Genomic DNA, 17200 nt, shown 5'->3' with positions numbered 1-17200 from the left:
ATTTCCTTAATACTCGTAACTCATCTTCTACCTGGTCCTTATACCGTGCTCTGAGCCCGCCTCTTCTCCTCACCCCATCCTACACTCAAAAAAATTTAGTTCGTAATATTGATTAACAGTGATTACTGAATAGTATTTCGTTGTAACAACAATTTAATTTTTTGTTTCAACGAACTTTTAGACATTGACGAATGTATTTGATTATTGTCACAATGATTGAATAATAATTGTGAAAATAACTAGAGTACATTAATCAATAACACTCAATTTATTCAGCCAATAACTTAGTTTCCTATATTTTCGTATATTATATCTTAGTTTCTTGATTTCGTAGATGATAAGCAGTTACCTTGGTTTATCGTGACAACGTACAGATTTCATTAAAACAAGGTACAAATGTTGTTAATATAGAGTAACATATGATTATTGTATAGATGTAAACTGATTGTTGTGACAACGAATGTATTAATCAATCTACTACTGCGTTTAATGACCACAATCAATGCGTGCATGCTGACAATAAATGTAGTTGTTGAGACAATAAATGTTTTGCTTGACCATTTGAAATGTAACGGCTTTTCCTTATCGTGATACCCCTAGCTTCTCTGTGTTACCATTGTTTAAAAAAGAATTCTTTGTTGAACCATGCTGTTACCTCTGCCGAAGTGCCGAATAATAATTTCATTTCGTTTCCAAGTCCCAAGTGTAGTCCGTAGTAGAAGGAAGTTTTCGTGTGTCTATTATCGTGAAATTTCGGTCGAATTATTTTTAAATGTATTAATGTTTTTCGAATCCTGAGAAAACTAATTAGTATTTTTGAAAATTTAAACGCAGAATAAAATATTACTGTATTATGATTTTTAATTTCAAATATACCATTCAAAAGAAACTTTTTGTTTATTCTAAGGAACTTTCAGCTCTGTAATAATGTAATCTTTTATTCTGCGATTAAATTTTTCAAAAATACCTATTAGTTTTCTCAGGATTCCAAAAAAAATTAATGCGTTTAAAAAGAATTCGGTCGAAATTTTGCACCTGCGCTCTCAAAATGGATTAAAGTGTTAGACATTTTTGGAATCACTATTTCAAACGCTTTTAAATGAGCTGTTACATGATGTACTTTCCCATTTAAAAAAATCAAAGTTATGCCTGTCACCTGAAGAGGGATCGTGTAAAGTTCGAAACATTGATGTTATAATATACTTTGATTATTTTAAAAATCGACCTGTCCGAGTTAATAAGTTAATAAGGGCGGGGGGAGTGTAACACTTATTCCAGCGCACTGTATAAGTGAAATCATATGAGAAATCACACAGTGTAAAGTCCATTAGGTTTAGGACAAAAAAGGGGATTTAAAAAAATTATTATTAATCAATATCATACATTGGGCTAATGCAGAGGTCGGCAACGCAGGTCAAAAAATAGTTGGCTCCCGCCATGAATTTTTAATTTAGTATTTCACTCTTTACATTAAAAATGTTGCCGACCTCTGGGCTAAGGCATTCAGTAATTATTAATATAAAATACGTTAATAGTAGGAATGAACGAAACTGATTGTAAGAATGAATAGAATTGCTTGTAAGAAAAACCGTATTTATTGTGGGAATGAGCGGAATTAATTGTAAGAATAAACGGAAATAATTGTAGAAATAAACGAAATACGTTAGGAGACATAACACTGTTATTGACACAACGAATAGTCTTCGTCGGTCAATTAACGATGTTTTTGTTTAAATGAATAGTGTTCGTTGACTTAGTGAACAGAGTTCATAATATCAATAAAGTGATATTATGGTATACGTATACATAATGAATGTTCATACATTCAATAAACGTAATACATTGGCTCAATTAACGAAAATAATGAATTGATGAACATCGCTTTGTCGTTCCAATAAATCCAAGAATTGGACAAATTTTAAGTATTGCGTTTGTTGTCTGAATTAACATTTTTATTGATATTACGTACCTTTTTCGTTGAGTGTATAACGCTGTAGGCTGCGTACAACGTCACGCCGTAGGAAAATTGTTCATTTTCGTTACTTTTAATAAACTTTAAAGGACAAAAACTTTCTTACAACCGAAAATAGTTAAAAAACAGTCATTCTAAAACATATTCAAAATACGGGGTGAATTTAAGTGTAGGCTACGTACAGCGTGTATTGGAGACCACAGCCTTATAAATGTGTTTTGACGGCTCCATCTCATTCGTTCTTAGCCACCGTAGCCTGTTTATTTTGATATACCTACTAATACTAGGCCCAGTATAATGACGGTAAAGCTCAAAATTATAGCGTCTGCGCGATAATCCGTTTGCCTGCACGCCTTTATTAACAAGTCTGAGGATTTTACGTTCAAAACACCCTAACCGTTCTTCTTCAACGTATTAAATGAGCGCTGAAAGACGTATGTGGCCCCCTCTAGGTAATGTATAATTTTTGGTTGTGAATTTAGGTTTTTCGTCCCAAAAAACCCTCGCATACCAAATTTCGGTTGTTATCCCATGCCTGTCAGGAAAGATTCAAAAATAAATAAAATAAAAGTTTAACTTTGACACCCTGTATTTCAGTTAGTATCAACTTTCGTGCTAAGGTAAGTGAGCTTAAATCGACCTAATCTCAGGAATATAAGGTTAAGCTATGGCCCATTCGTTACCAAAACACCCTCTGTTAATTTCTACAGTTACTGTATTATGTACATACTTTGACTGATTTGTGAGCCTAGTTATATGAACTCTCTTACTCCTTAGAAAGTATAATGTTCCAAACGTTAGATCTTCGGGTTTTGCTACTTTATTGATGTGACCTTCATATACTTATTTTAAAGTCACAATAAAGATGACTAGAAATAAACAAACCAAGACGCGTTGAATGTTACGAGGAGCACTCCCGAATCATGATTTACAATCTATAAACTTTGTAAATCATGATTTGGGATTTACAATGTATGTATATACCTACATTGTAAATCATTATTTGGGAGTGCTCCTCGTAACATTCAACGTGTCTTGGTTTGTTTATTTCTAGTGCATCTTTATCGTGATTTTAGTATAGTTTTATTAGTATTAACGTGTAGCCCCATTCTTTTTGCTGCTGCCACCAATACCGTGAACGATTGGACCAGGTCTTTCTTCTTGCTATGATATCAATGTCGTTTGCATACGTTAGTATTTGTACAAGTACACTCCTATTAATAATGGTTCCTCTTGTTGTTATTGCAGATTGTCTAATAGCTTTCTCTGGGGCAATGTTAAATAGATGGCACGATAGGTAATCCCCTGTCGAAGTCCTTTAGTTTAACCTAACACTCGGCTGTTGAGAGAGCTATTTTCACCAATTTCACTAAGTGTATTGGAATATTAAAGTCTACCATGGCTTTGTATAGTGCGTTTCTGTCTACACCGTCATAGGCACATCTAAAATCCACAAACAAATGGTGGGTATTAATTACATACTCTTATTATGTTTTTTCCATGTGTCGTCATGAATGAGCAGATAAAATTTAATTAATTGATAGACCAGGGCGGATCTGTTTTGAGGTGGATGTGAGAGGTGGCATTCGGATTTTTGCAGATAGAGTTAGGTGACAACTTCAATAATTATAATTGACTTATGCTCCTTCTCAAATATGTCCGGAACATTAATAAAAAAATTTAAATATATAAAAATTTCGAAGAATATCGATTTTTTTCTACTTTCATTGCTTATAACTTTAAAACGATTTATTTTGAAACAAAGTCGTAGGAAAGGAAAATAAAGATAATTGAATTCTGTATAATATACGACTAGTTAAGAATGTCTTAAAGTATTACCCGTTCTGTAAAATAGCAATAAATACAAAATAAGGGGGCAAAATAAGTCTGCTTTTGTTCATTGTTTTTCAACCACTTTGGTTGCACTTAGAACCTTCATAATTCGCTTAGAAAATTCTTACAATATACTTACACCGTCCATCAAATTTCATTAAAATTGACTTAATAGATTTTGCATAATAATTTTGCAATATAATTTTTTTTTAAAAACTACAAATTTTTTTAAAACTTTCTGAACAAAAAGTAGACCATTTAGAAGTTTGCTATTTTTTTTGCATATAAAGAGGTTCTCTACCTATCTAATACACTTTACAGAATTAAAATCGGATTATTTAATCGGCCTCAGCACTGCTTTAAAGTTATAAACAATGTTTTGGCTTATAAACAAATACAGTGAGGACGTTTGAGTTGGAATAAATTCATTTTCTTGAGAATGGACGACTCTGGAGATAAATCTCGAAACAGATCGATTTTTATTTTTAAATTATAATTTTTTTCATAAATATCATACTAGTGACGTCATCCATCTGGGTGTAATGACGTAATCTAAATATTGGAATTAATTTAAAAATTTTTTTAATTCAAACCCTGTATAAATTATTATTATGTTAATGTTTATATTAGTGAATACAAAATTGAATAACTTTTCGATTAAGCTATCACACGGCACCTATTCTCATTTAAAAAAATCATCGATTACGTCATCACGCCCGTATGAGTGACGTCACTAGTATGATATATATACCAAAAAATTAGAATTTAAAAATAAAAATCGACCTGTTTCGGGATTTATCTCCAGAGACGCCTATTATCGAGAAAATGAATTTATGCCAACTCAAACGTCCTCACTGTATTTGTTTATAAGCCAAAAAATTGTTTATAATTTTAAAACAGTGCTGAGGCCGCTTAAATAATCCGATTTTAATTCTGTAAAGTGTAATAGATAGGTAGAGAACCTCTTTATATGTAAAACAATTAGCAAACTTCTAAAAATAGTCTACGTTTTCTTCAGAAAGTTTTTAAAAAATTTGAACTTTTTTTTTGAAAAATTTAGATTGTTAAATTATTCTGCAAAATCTATCAGGTCGACTTTAATGAAATTTGGTGAACGATTTAAGTATGTTAGAATTTTCTAAGCGAATTACGAAAGTTCTAAGTGCAACGAAAGTGGTTGAAAAACATTGAATAAAAATAAGCTTATTTTGCCCCCTTATTTGGTATTTATTGCTATTTTGCAGAAAGGGTAATAATTTAAGACATTTTTAACCAGTCATTTATCATACAAAATTAAATTATCTTAATTTTATTTCCCTACGACTTTGTTCCAAAATGAATCGTTTTAAAGTTATAAGCAAAGAAAGTAGAAAAAAATCGATATTTTTCGAAATTTTTAAATATTTTAATTTTTTTATTAATGTTCCGGGCATTTTTGGGAAGGAGCATAAGTCAATTATAATTATTGAAGTTGTCACCTAACTTTATCTGCAAAAATCCGAATGCCACCTCGCACATCCAAAAATAGACGTTTTTTCACAGATCCGCCCTGGTCTATTTGTAAACAAAGAAAAAACAAAGTAATTTGTCTAATTTGTATTTTGAGAACGATTTCTGTGTGTGTAAATTAAAAAATCAAGTAATGTAAGTAGGTACTATAAAATGACGTAGAAAATAGTTTCAAGAGAAAAGCATATGCTTAAAAAGTCTTGCATACATGCATTTTTTAAAGTTCAATATCACCGCACTAATATTAATAGTATCAAATATGTAGTCAAGTGGCGTAAAAAGTGGAACAAAAATTAAAACTTAACGAGTAGCATCGTCAGTCATTCGACGTCGAACGACTTCCTAGTTCTTGCGCCTCCCGCACTAATTAAATATTGTCCGTGCCTCGTACACACCGCTAGTAGACGCCTCGACGCAGAGCTTTCGCTTTTCAGCATCGGCATCGGCACTGGAACTAGCCTAGCACTGGCGCTCGATCAGTTTCAGTCGGACCATTCGTGACGGCGTCTTCAGCTTTGCCTGAAAACTGGAACATAACCTCGAATTTTTTTTCGTTTCCGCGTATTCGGTGAATCGAAAAAAAGGGGTGTGTACCCTTCTCGCGTATATTTTTTTTTCTGATTAGTGCGTCGGCCGAAGAGGTCGCTATGTGATCGTGTGGATTATTCGATGGGAAATTCCCATTAGTCTTTGGTTTTGTGATCCTCGGATTATCCTGGAGATTGTCCTCGTCGACAAGCAGTCCCGATGACTCTCTCATGCTATGACATGTTCTGTGTGAACTTCGCAAAGGTTGGGAAATTTTCTTTTGCAAAATAGTTTATAGTGTGTGTGTTTTTGTGTACTATAAAAAGTTTGTACTACTTTTTATCTATTTGAGGTAGGAATTTTATTTGTTTACAACTTAATATATTTATAACGAAATAAATAAACAATCAAAAAAATTATAAAACATCACTAATTTATTTGAAGAAATCTAAATGTTATTGAAACTTTTATATTGAATATATTATAATTTGTATTATAAAAAGTCATAAAATGCTTTTCCTTTTATAAACAAAGCAGAGTACTATTTTTTTTTAATTTTCACAAAAATTATCTTCTTATATCCTTTTGGCCTCTCATGCCAAATAGGATTGGGATTCCGGTTTTTTCTTTACCCATTTTTTGCGTGCATTTGTATATTTGGTCATCGTCTTTATTTCTTCAATAGTTTTTCCTGTTATTCGTTCCTATTACTTAGATCTGATCTCTCCATTTTTTTCTGAGTCTTCCTCTTTTTCTTCCACTTCCCAATTCGAATATTTGTCTTATAATTCTTTCTAGTTTCATTCTATTAATATGTCCGAGTCAGAACATATTTGTTTCTTTTTAATGTACTATGTAGGTACTCATGTTTCATTTCGATTTCGTTGATTTTTGATTCATGTTTTTTCTGGATTGTCCAGTTTTCTCTTGCGTATGTTATCATTGGCAGTGTTCTTCTTCTTCTTAACTCAGGCGAGACTCGTTAGTCTCTGGCACTTGGTCATAAGACCTTTGCGCCAAACCATGTTCTTCTCCTTAAACTTTAATAAGTCCTGTGGCCTCAACGAATGCCAACAGTTTTCTTATTGGTAGTTTTAGGATATCTTCTGGTTCAAACCTCATTTGACCAGTGAAGTCAGTTTCTGTGAAGTATGGCAGTTTCTTCTTCCATTTCGCACTTTCTGCACCATGGTTCATTCACCTTAATTAGTTTGTATAGGTGTTTTGTTAAACTGCAATGTCCAGTCACCATTTCAGTGACCGTTTTGATCTCTCGTTTATTGAGGTTCATTAAACTGTTCGAGATTTTTTTATCAATATTCTTGATTATTTTTTAGTCTGGATTTGCCCTTGAGTGGTTCTCCATTTATTTTGATGATTTTTTATCAGCCATTTCTGAACCTCGTTTTTCATAGCATCTTAAGTGATGTCACAGAAAGGTTCTGGGCCTTCAAAAGTTTATCTCGAGCCTTGTTTCGCTAACATATCTGCTCGTTCGTTCCCATGCAGCCCTTCATGACCCGGCACCCATATTAAAGACACTTTATTGTCTTTTGCCAGGTTATTGAGGAGATCTTTGCAGTTTCTCACCAGTTTTGATTTGGTGAGAGGGTTCTTTACAGCCAGAATAGCCGATTGGCTATCTGTGTAAATGTTGATTCTCTTAGCTTTAAGGTCTTCATCAATGATTTCATCAATGCAGGCCACCAAAGCAAAAACTTCAGCCTGGAACACCGTTGTATGTTGACCTAGGCTGTAAGATTTCATTGGCAGTGTTATCGTATTGCGAATTTTTCTCTTAACTTCCATTTTTTACATATTTGTGTCCTAGTATTGTATTAATTATCGTATAGCCTAATCGTGTAGATTTATGTCCTCTATTAGTTATTTCCGCTATTTTGACATATTCAGTCACAATGCTGCCCAGGTATTCGTACGTCGATATTTTTTCTAATATTGTCCCATTACATGTACTCTCCTTATTGTTTTGGTCTTTCTTTTGATTAACTATCAGCTTTTTGTTTTATTTATATTCACCTCTATTTTCATTTTTAGTATTTCTTCAGTCCACGAATTCACCAGCCTTTGGGTTTTATTTTTATTGTTCGCTACCAGTACAATATCATCTGCGTAGAGTAAACTCTACCATTACCATATTACTGGTTGCAAGTTGACCTATCCAGTTATTGTGTTTAGGATTTCTTCCTTAACTTTGAGGGTCTGTATAATAATTCTACCCATTATTATGATGAACAACAATAAGCCTATTTATCTCCCTGTTTTATTCCTTTGTTTATTTACAAAAATTATGATAAACATAATAAATATGGCAGCTGTTTTGTTATTAATAAATCTTTTTTGGGTTAACAATTTTAAAATGTGTATGGCTGTTTGTAAAAAGGTGATATTTCTTCTTATTGTGCACGAAGGGAATAGAGTTTTTTCAGAATTTCTTGCAAACAATCAGAACCAAAAATTACGAAAACATTTATAGTGTGTAGTTCAGAAAGTAATATGTGGAGGTTATGAAAGAATTTACATCGGACAAAAAGACACGCTGTAGAAACGCTTTTACGCTGAAATTTTACGATTTTTTTCAATTCGGCAACTATCTATAATTTACAGCAAGTTTTTGTTCAACAAAAGGCACCATTAGATGTTCCAAACGGTCTTGCAGCATTGTCCAATCGAGCCAGTCGAGAGCCTTGAATGAACAAAATGTTTACTATTTATTTCCTGTGTTTAAAAGTCTTACTTCAGCTTCTAATTATGAAATATTTCAGTTTATAATCAAAATATTTGGAGGTGTATTATAAATCTTGATTTCCTAGCTCATCTATTTAACGATATGAATTTGCATAATGAATATTTTTTTTTGATTCTTGGTCAAATTTATCGTTTAATGACTGAATCATTTAGTCTAAAAACAGATAAAATACAAAGAGTTTCACTTCTATTTTTTTTATCGTTAATCTAGCAGAAACATTACGTTTTCTCGAAGTGGCAAACTTCAAATTATGTCAGTTTGAAGCTTTATCACAAGGGTCTTTTACTTTAAAAATATTATCAGTAGTAATAGCACAAGAGCTCTAAAATTATTGAATTTTTCCCGAGTGACACTTTCACAGTCAAAGTGTCACGAGGGCAAAAATTCTATATTAATTTTAGAGATCGAGTGCAATTTGTTGCGATTATTTCATGAATAAAACTGTTCAAAATCAAAATTTTATTGTAATTTATTTATGTAAGTATAAATTAAACAAACAGTTGGTATAAATATTAATTTGACGGTTGAAAGTCATCACTTTTATAATTTTTAAAACATTAATTGTCATTAATGTCACTGAATGTATTTTTTCGTAGCAACGAAGGGCATCTGACGTAATATACTTGACGACGGGAAATTATCAAAAATTATCGGGTATAATATCACAAGAGAGTGAGAATAAATTGAAAATATTGCGACAGTTTTTCGAAAATTTGTTGTCTGGCAATAGACATGAGAGCCCGTAGGGCTCGAGTGGCTATTGCCCAATGACAACAAATTTGAGTAAAAATGAAGCATTATTTTCTTATTTATTCTTACTGTCGTGTGATATTCGTAAGATTATTTTTTAATACGTATATTATGGATATTTTCTTACATGTGACAGTTGTCAAAACTAGAAAACTGGTTGCCATTAAACAGAAACAATCTACTTAAAAAAATTCTATCGGTAATTTTCTACAGTAGATAATTCTCAGTATAATTTTAATCTGATTGGACAGAATTAAACACGTGATCAAATATCTTACTATACGATTGGAAGTTAAAATCATCAAAAAATAATCGATTTAATTTAGATTTCTGTAGCTTTCTATTGGTCAGAATCTCCTATGAATGAAATAATCAAAGATAGATTATTCGATCCTTAATTATTCCAAAGCAAGCGTAAGTTTCAAACGTCTTCTATAGCTTCACAAATATCTATGTCTGGTGATTGAAGTAATTTGCTAACTTGCTGCTAATTTATTCACAGATTAGTTGTTTCTTCTAGAAGTGAACGATCCTAATTTTGGTGCCCATGGAAATTGGGTGTGAGTTCCGCGACACCCGCTGTGGCCACGCCTATGCTATCATCATCGTCCAGCCCCAAAGGTCCATTCCTGAACATAGACCTTGGTCTCCATTCCAATAACCTCTTTATCCATCGCTCATATGTCATTCTGGCTGTGTGTCCTGCCTATCTCCTGCCCTGTCCTTCAGTCTGGCGATCCTCTCGATGACGTCAGTCACGTTGGTTCTTCTCCTGATCTCTTAATTTTTTCTTTTGTCTCGCAGAATTATTCTTAACAAGGATCTCAACATACTAGTAGGTACGTTTTTTAAAGGTAAAATATTGCAAAACCTCTAAATTTTAAAGAAACGCTTGGATTGACATGAAATTTGGCATACACATAGCTAACAAGTCATAGAAAAAAAGTGATATTGTGCCGATGTGTGGTTTTGCCCTAGGGGTGAGTTTCATCCCCTTTTGGGGGTGAAAAATATATGTTCGAAATAAGTCCGGAAATGGATAAAATGACTAATTCTAAGCAACTTTTGTTCTATAAACTTTTTTTCTACAAAATAACCACGTTTTCAGACGGTTTTTCGCAAATAAGCTCAAAAAGTAAGTATTTGGTCGAAAAAAAAAATCTTATCAAAAATATAGCACGTAAAAAAGTGAAAAACATGGTGTGTTTAAAGTGTTTAAAAAATGCTTATTTTTGTTTTAAAAAAAATTTAGCATCAAAAGTAAACAAGTTACGCTAAAAATAAAGTTGATCCCTTTTTTTGGCAAGAAATCGAGAAAATCACCCCCTAATTAGCATTTCAAATGAACTGAATTGTTACCACTTCACAAGTTTTTTACTCACGTATGTATTGATCATATGATCTGTAAGTTTCATCGGTTCAAAGTCCTTATTTTTGAAAAAGCTGTAGTTAAAAGGGCTTGAACGAGTCACTTATCACGAGTGTATGCAAATTTAGAAACACCGAATCTTAACCAATGTTTGTCTTACAGAAAAACAAAAAAATACAAAATATTCAGAAAAGTAAAGCCGACTTTTTTTATTGTTTAAGATTTTTGGTATCTCTAATCATTTTTAAGTTATTTTGAAAAATAGAATTTTTTTCAAAATTAAAATTTTTAAAAATCTTACTTTAAAACCAAATTTTTTCAAAAATAAGCACGTTGAATTGATGAAACTTACAGATCATATAAACACAACATAAGTAAAATAACTTGTGAAGCGGTAACGATTAATTTCATTTAAGTTGCTAATTGGGGGGTGATTTTCCTGATTGTTTTTTGCCAAAACAAAAGGGGCCAACTTTATTTTGAGCGTAACTTGCTTACATTTGATGCTAGAAATTTTTTTATAAAAACAGAAATATATTTAATCACTTTAAAAAAATTGTAATGTGTTTTTCCCAAAAATGCTTCATTATTTGGATATTTCTCATTGAATTATTCTATTTGGAATTTTTCGAATATGAACCTATTTTTCATTAGCTATAACTCTGCTTTTATTACTGCTTTTGCTAGGTATAGAGACCTAATATATACACCGTTTTTTTTTTCACTTTTTTATAGGCTAAGAATATTTTTTTCGACAAAATGCTTATGTTTTGAGTTATTTGCGAAAAACCGTCTAAAAACGTGGTTATTTTGTTGAAAAATGAACATATTCACTTGCAAATAACTCGAAAAGTATTGATTTGGTGAAAAAACTATAGAACAAAAGTTGCTTAAAATTGGTCAGTTTATCAATTTCGGGACTTATCTTGGACATATATTTTTTCACCCCCGAGATGGGGTGAAAGTCACCCCCAGGGCAAAAGCACTCATCGGCACCATATCACTTTTTTCTTTGACATGTTAGCTATGCGTATGCCAAATTTCATGTCAATCCAAGCGGTTCTTTAAAATTTACAGCAAAAACCGTGAAAGAAATTTGATGCTCGTAACATATTATCATTTTGTAATTCTAAATACTCAAATTACGCTAAATTTTCAAATTTATATCAATTGCAGTATGATTCATTTATTTTCTTATATGCTTTCCCTTCTCAACCTTATATATTTCCTATGTTCTCCTTCGAATTTTACTTACCTACCTTTTATTTAGCTAATTTCTTGACAATACCAGATCTATGCATTGCTGTCTATTGTTGAAAATTGTCCAATTAGCTTAGATATTAGCTCATAGATTATAATCTATGCATTGCTGTCTATTGTTGAAAATTGTCCAATTAGCTTAGGTATTAGCTCATAGATTATAATAATAATCTATGCATTGCTGTCTATTGTTGAGAATCGTCCAATTAGTCTGGATATTCTCTGGATATAGCTCCTTTAAATATTTTTTTAGGTTCGTCGGAAATCTTGATTGCTTCAGATTTTAGTATTTAAATCAATATAAATATTTGTTATTGTTTAGTAGGAAGTTATTATAATATTTGTATGTATTATCATTAATAATGTTTAGTAACAAATAGTAAATAAGTTTAAATAATTGCTGTGTCACAGAAAAAGATTAATTAACCGCATTACAGTAGTAAACAATCAACTCATTAGTTATTTGCAAAATGCGATAATTCTTAAAAATTCACTCACGGATGAGTCACTCATTGTATTGTGTTGACAATACCTTACGTTGAAATGTCAAGGACGAACCGTTTTATAGTGACCCCACGGTAACCTCTTAAACGTACATTGTTCTAATTTTTCGTAACCGGTGCGAATTTTATAAATTATGCCTTGTTAGACCAGGGAGTATCTGTTTTTAGGTGGATGTGAGAGATGGCATTCGGATTTTTGCGAATAAAGTTAGGTGATAACTTCGTTAATAATAATTGATTTATGCTCCTTCTCAAATACGCCCGGAACATTAATAAAAAAAATTAAATATTTAGAAATTTCAAAAAATTTCGTTTTTTCTACTTTTTTGCTTATAACTTGAAAACTATTCATTTTAGAACAAAGTCGTATAGGAATAAAACAAAGATATTTAAATTTTGTATCAGATGCGATTAGTTAAAAATCTCTTAATTTATCACCCTTGCTTCAAAATAGCAATAAATATAAAATAAGGGGGCAAAACAAGCCTGTCCTTATTCAATGATTTTCCATCACTTAGGTTACACTTGGAACCTTCCTAATTCGCTTAGAAAATTTTTGTAATGTGCTAAAACCGTACACCAAATTTCATTAAAATTGACTTACTAGATTTTGCATAATAATTTTGCAATCTAAACTTTTTTAAAAAATTTAAATTTTTTAAAATCTTGCACAACAAAAACTAGAATATACAAAGATTTGTCAATTTGTCAATTTTTTTACATATAAAGAAGTACTCCATCTATCTAATAGACAACAACTAGTAACAATCTAATAGACAAAAATATTCCCATGAGATTTTTTTGCATAACTACATTCGTGAGACATCCCAGAATAGGGTTCAAGAAGTCGCCCACGTGAAAAGTGGGCCAATTTTTTTTACAATTTTTTTATTCAACTTGCAAAGATCAATATTATTGGCCCGGACAATTTTTTGTAGGTTTTTTGGACCATTCTGGATAAAAAAGGTCTCTTATAATTTTTCTCTAAGGTTGCTCGTTTTCGAGTTATAAGCAATTTAAAATAGAAAAAAAAAACGAAAAATGGCGATTTTCAAGGCTTAATAACTCCGTTAAAAGTTATCATTATGAAAGTCAGAAAGTGACTAAATAAAAGTTTAATGCGCCTCCTACAAGATAGCGAAGAAAATTTTGTCATTATTTTATTACTAAGCTGTTATTTTTAAGTAATAATATTGAGCGCCATGCACGTGGTAGGCGTCCGTAAATGTGAGTGCAAGTAAGATGCACAATTGGACTACCGGAGTGGCATCTCTCTCGCACTCAGCATTTACGGGCGGCTACCACGTGCATGGCGCTCAATATTATTACTTAAAAATAACAGCTTAGTAATAAAATAATGACAAAAATTTCTTCAGGATCTTGTAGGGGGTTCATTAAACCTTTTTTCACCTTTTTTGTGTATTGGGCATATCCTTGCTATGACATTTTTTCTGTTTAGTTTTCCATATGCTTTTTATCAGTTCATGTATCTCTTTATCCATTCGTTCATTTTTATTAAATCTCTCTCAATTTGACACTCATAGATGATATTTATTACTAAGCTGTTCCTGATCATCGTACATTAAATTTTTATTTAATCTACATATTTAGTTCTTTAACTGTGTATGCATAAAACTTTTTTTCTTTCTTACGATTCTCTGGAACCATTCAAACTGTTAACTGTTGTTTTTAAATCCACTATAAATTTTACTGCAACAATTCAGTGTATCATTTTCAAACAATCTGTATTTATGTGTTTCGCGAAAAACTTGGACCGATTCCACTGGAAAACTGTATAATAATGCAAAAGTTTAATCTTTATTTTGGAACGAGTTCAATGGAAAAATATCTAAATTTTATTTTCGTAAAATAGACTTGACCCTGAATATGTAGGTTTTTGGCACAAAGCATGCGTTTCTAGTCTAGTAATCTAGTGTAAAACAGTATCAACTATTATGTAAAAATATTTGTCTAACGTTTTTTTTTTTCGCGGCAGACCGGTCTTTGTTTGTGTGTTTTGGATTGGCGTGGGAATGCCAATAAATTCTTTATTCATAGCAAACTTTATAAACAGGAACACCAGAGTTGTTACTTTTTCGAGTCGTAGATTATACTGAGTCACAAAAAAGTTAGCACCTACGTATATTTTTTATTAAAATTCATTAATTTTTTACCACGTAAGTCATACGCAGCAGAAACACGACCTGGTACGAGGGTTGTCTTTTTAGTTCTGCATATAGCCATAAAGACAAAAAATATATAGACCAAGGGCCGGTATTTCAATAGCTACTTAAGCTTTTGCTTAGCTAAGCCTGTGTCAAAAGTTAAGGAGAAGCTTAAGCTGAGTGCCGTATTTCCATCATTCTCTTAACTAAACTGATGCTCAGCTGTAAAGTTAATTGGTTTGGTACCTCTGAATATGTCAAAGTGCCAGAGCTAACTGTTCTGAGGTAAAAACTACTACTGTTGACATTTAATTTTATCTTGTCATCTGTATCAATGTTATTTTTACTTCACTTAATTTTGTGTAAACATGGTACATGTGTTTTTAGTTTATTGTCTATATTTTCTCTGGTTATATTTTTATTGTTATTTTGCATAAGCAATAGATCCGTCTTTGTAATTTTGTTTATTGGATATATTCCTTAAAATGTCAAATTGGAATGTACCAAGCATTGTAGAAATAAACAATTTTCATGTGCCTACACCTTCCAAAAGTAGTAAGAATTTTAATAATCGTTATTACGTTTAATAAATTAATAGATTATTATTTAATAATCCAATAATAACGCTATTACTTACAAGTTGGTTTTCAAAACAACTCTATAATTAATAATCTATAGAAATAACCTCAAAAAACAGAAAACAGATTTTAAGCAAAGGCTTAAACCAACTCCAGCGCGAGCTTAAAATTATTTGGTTTAAGCCTAGGCTTAAGCCTCAAATTGAAGTGGAAATACAGGCATCTAAGCTTAAGCAAAGGCTTAAAGTAAGCTTTGGCTTAAGTGAAGTTGGAAATACCGGCCCTTAAAGTACTTTATTGCTTTTCAAAATATGTCCCACCAAGATCGATACAATTTGCATCCGTTCAAACCAATCGGTAAAACAGTTATTCCAGTCTTCAGTTGACGCCTGCAACATTGCTGTTTAAAGGCATGGATGTCTTCTTCTGGCGACTGGAATCGCTGCCCACGAATGCTGAATCCTTGATCATTGGGAACGTGAAGCAGTCGGTGGAACCAGGGGCGGATTTATTCATTAGTGGGCCCGGTGCTAATTCTTGTAGAGGGCCCTACCCAACTCTTTTTCTCCTTGGTTCTTAAAAAACATGGTCAATTTAGGTAACTTTTGAATCTGCTAAGTTTTTCTTCTTTTGCCTGAAAAAATTAAAATTGCATAGACAGATTCGAACCCCGATGCAAATTTACTGCCTTTTGATCGATTGTTTTGAAGCATATATTTTTATTAAATCATACAATGTTACAATGAGTCACAACAAAAACATTAAATTTACTTAATCCTTTTATTCTTTAAATATACCAATCAAATAAAATTTCAATACATGTAAAACATAAGACAACTTTTCGTGCTTATTGCAACTTGCAAGGCTGCAAAAGCTTTTTTCTGTGTGTATTACCGACTATTACCCTATTTTTAAAAACCAATTATTCAGTGTTTATTGTTAATTATTTAAATAAATTACGCATGAAAACGAACTTACAAAGTCTCAAATTAAAGGTTGTCCCATTAGGTTTTTAAAGAAAAATTGTAAAAACCTCTATGTAATCATTAATTTAGGCTAAAGTTTAAAAAACCAATTTATAAGAAAAATTTACCTGCGTTTTTTTGTTGAAATAATTGTGCCGTCATCTGAAGCGTATCCTTTTTCAAAAATATCTTTTTATTTTGCCCAAACTTTGTTTTAAAAAAGGACAAAAACTGTTCGGAATTAAATTATGTTTTTTTATTTGATTAGGCTAAAAGTTGCGCTAATATAAATTAAGTAAATAAACTCACCTTTCGCTTAGCGGCTCCGCTTTTATGCTGCTTAAGTGACATTATAGGTAGTTACAAGCGTATAAACGTAATGTATTTAAACAATATTAATTAGCACTCACAAACACTTCTTCTTCTTCACGTGCCATCTCCGCGACGGAGGTTGGCAATCATCATGGCTATTCTGATCTTAGATGCTGCTGCTCTAAACAGTTCGGTTGATGTGCATCCGTACCATTCCCTCAAGTTACGCAACCACGAAATTCGTCTCCTTCCTACACTTCTCTTGCCCTGGATTTTCCCCTGTATAATCAACTGAAGTATGTTGTATCTCTCATTACGCATAACATGCCCCAGGTACTGCAGCTTTCGTGTCTTGATGGTTTCCAATATTTCCAGTCTGTTGTTGACTCTTCTCATGACTACTTTATTTGTTGTATGCTCGGTCCATGATATCTTCAGGATTCTTCTATACACCCACAGTTCAAATGCTTCCAACTTTTTAGTAGTGGATGCGTTAAGAGTCCATGCTTCTATCCCGTAAAGCAGAGTCGAGAAAATGTAACACCTTGCCAGCCTAACTCTCAAGTCTAATTTCAGTTCTCTTGCACAAAGTACCTTTCTCATTTTATTGAAGTTTATTCTTGCTTTCTTTATTCGAACTTTAATTTCTTTGGAGTAATCGCTTGTGTGATTAATTATTTTGCCAAGAT

General features: G+C 32.1%; 1 protein-coding gene across 3 annotated transcripts in view; it reads left to right on the top strand.

Moving 5' to 3' along the window:
• The window catches only part of LOC114337406 (GTPase-activating protein CdGAPr), a 697382-nt gene that overhangs the window by 229912 nt on the left and 450270 nt on the right, over positions 1–17200 (top strand). For 2 of the 3 annotated variants that reach the window (XM_028287844.2, XM_028287832.2), the window contains exon 1: positions 5744–6106. The exons of the other annotated variant lie outside the window; for it this stretch is intronic. In XM_028287844.2, the coding sequence (XP_028143645.2) occupies positions 6062–6106 (45 nt within the window). In that variant the 5' untranslated portion in view covers positions 5744–6061. Of the gene's footprint in view, positions 1–5743; positions 6107–17200 lie in introns of those variants that run through there. 3 annotated transcript variants of the gene reach the window in all.

This window comes from Diabrotica virgifera, chromosome 2 (genome assembly GCF_917563875.1).
Source record: "Diabrotica virgifera virgifera chromosome 2, PGI_DIABVI_V3a".
In the NCBI taxonomy this organism is placed as follows: domain Eukaryota; kingdom Metazoa; phylum Arthropoda; class Insecta; order Coleoptera; family Chrysomelidae; genus Diabrotica; species Diabrotica virgifera.
Note: the sequence above shows the minus strand (reverse complement) of the source record. Positions and strands in the feature narration are given on the sequence as shown.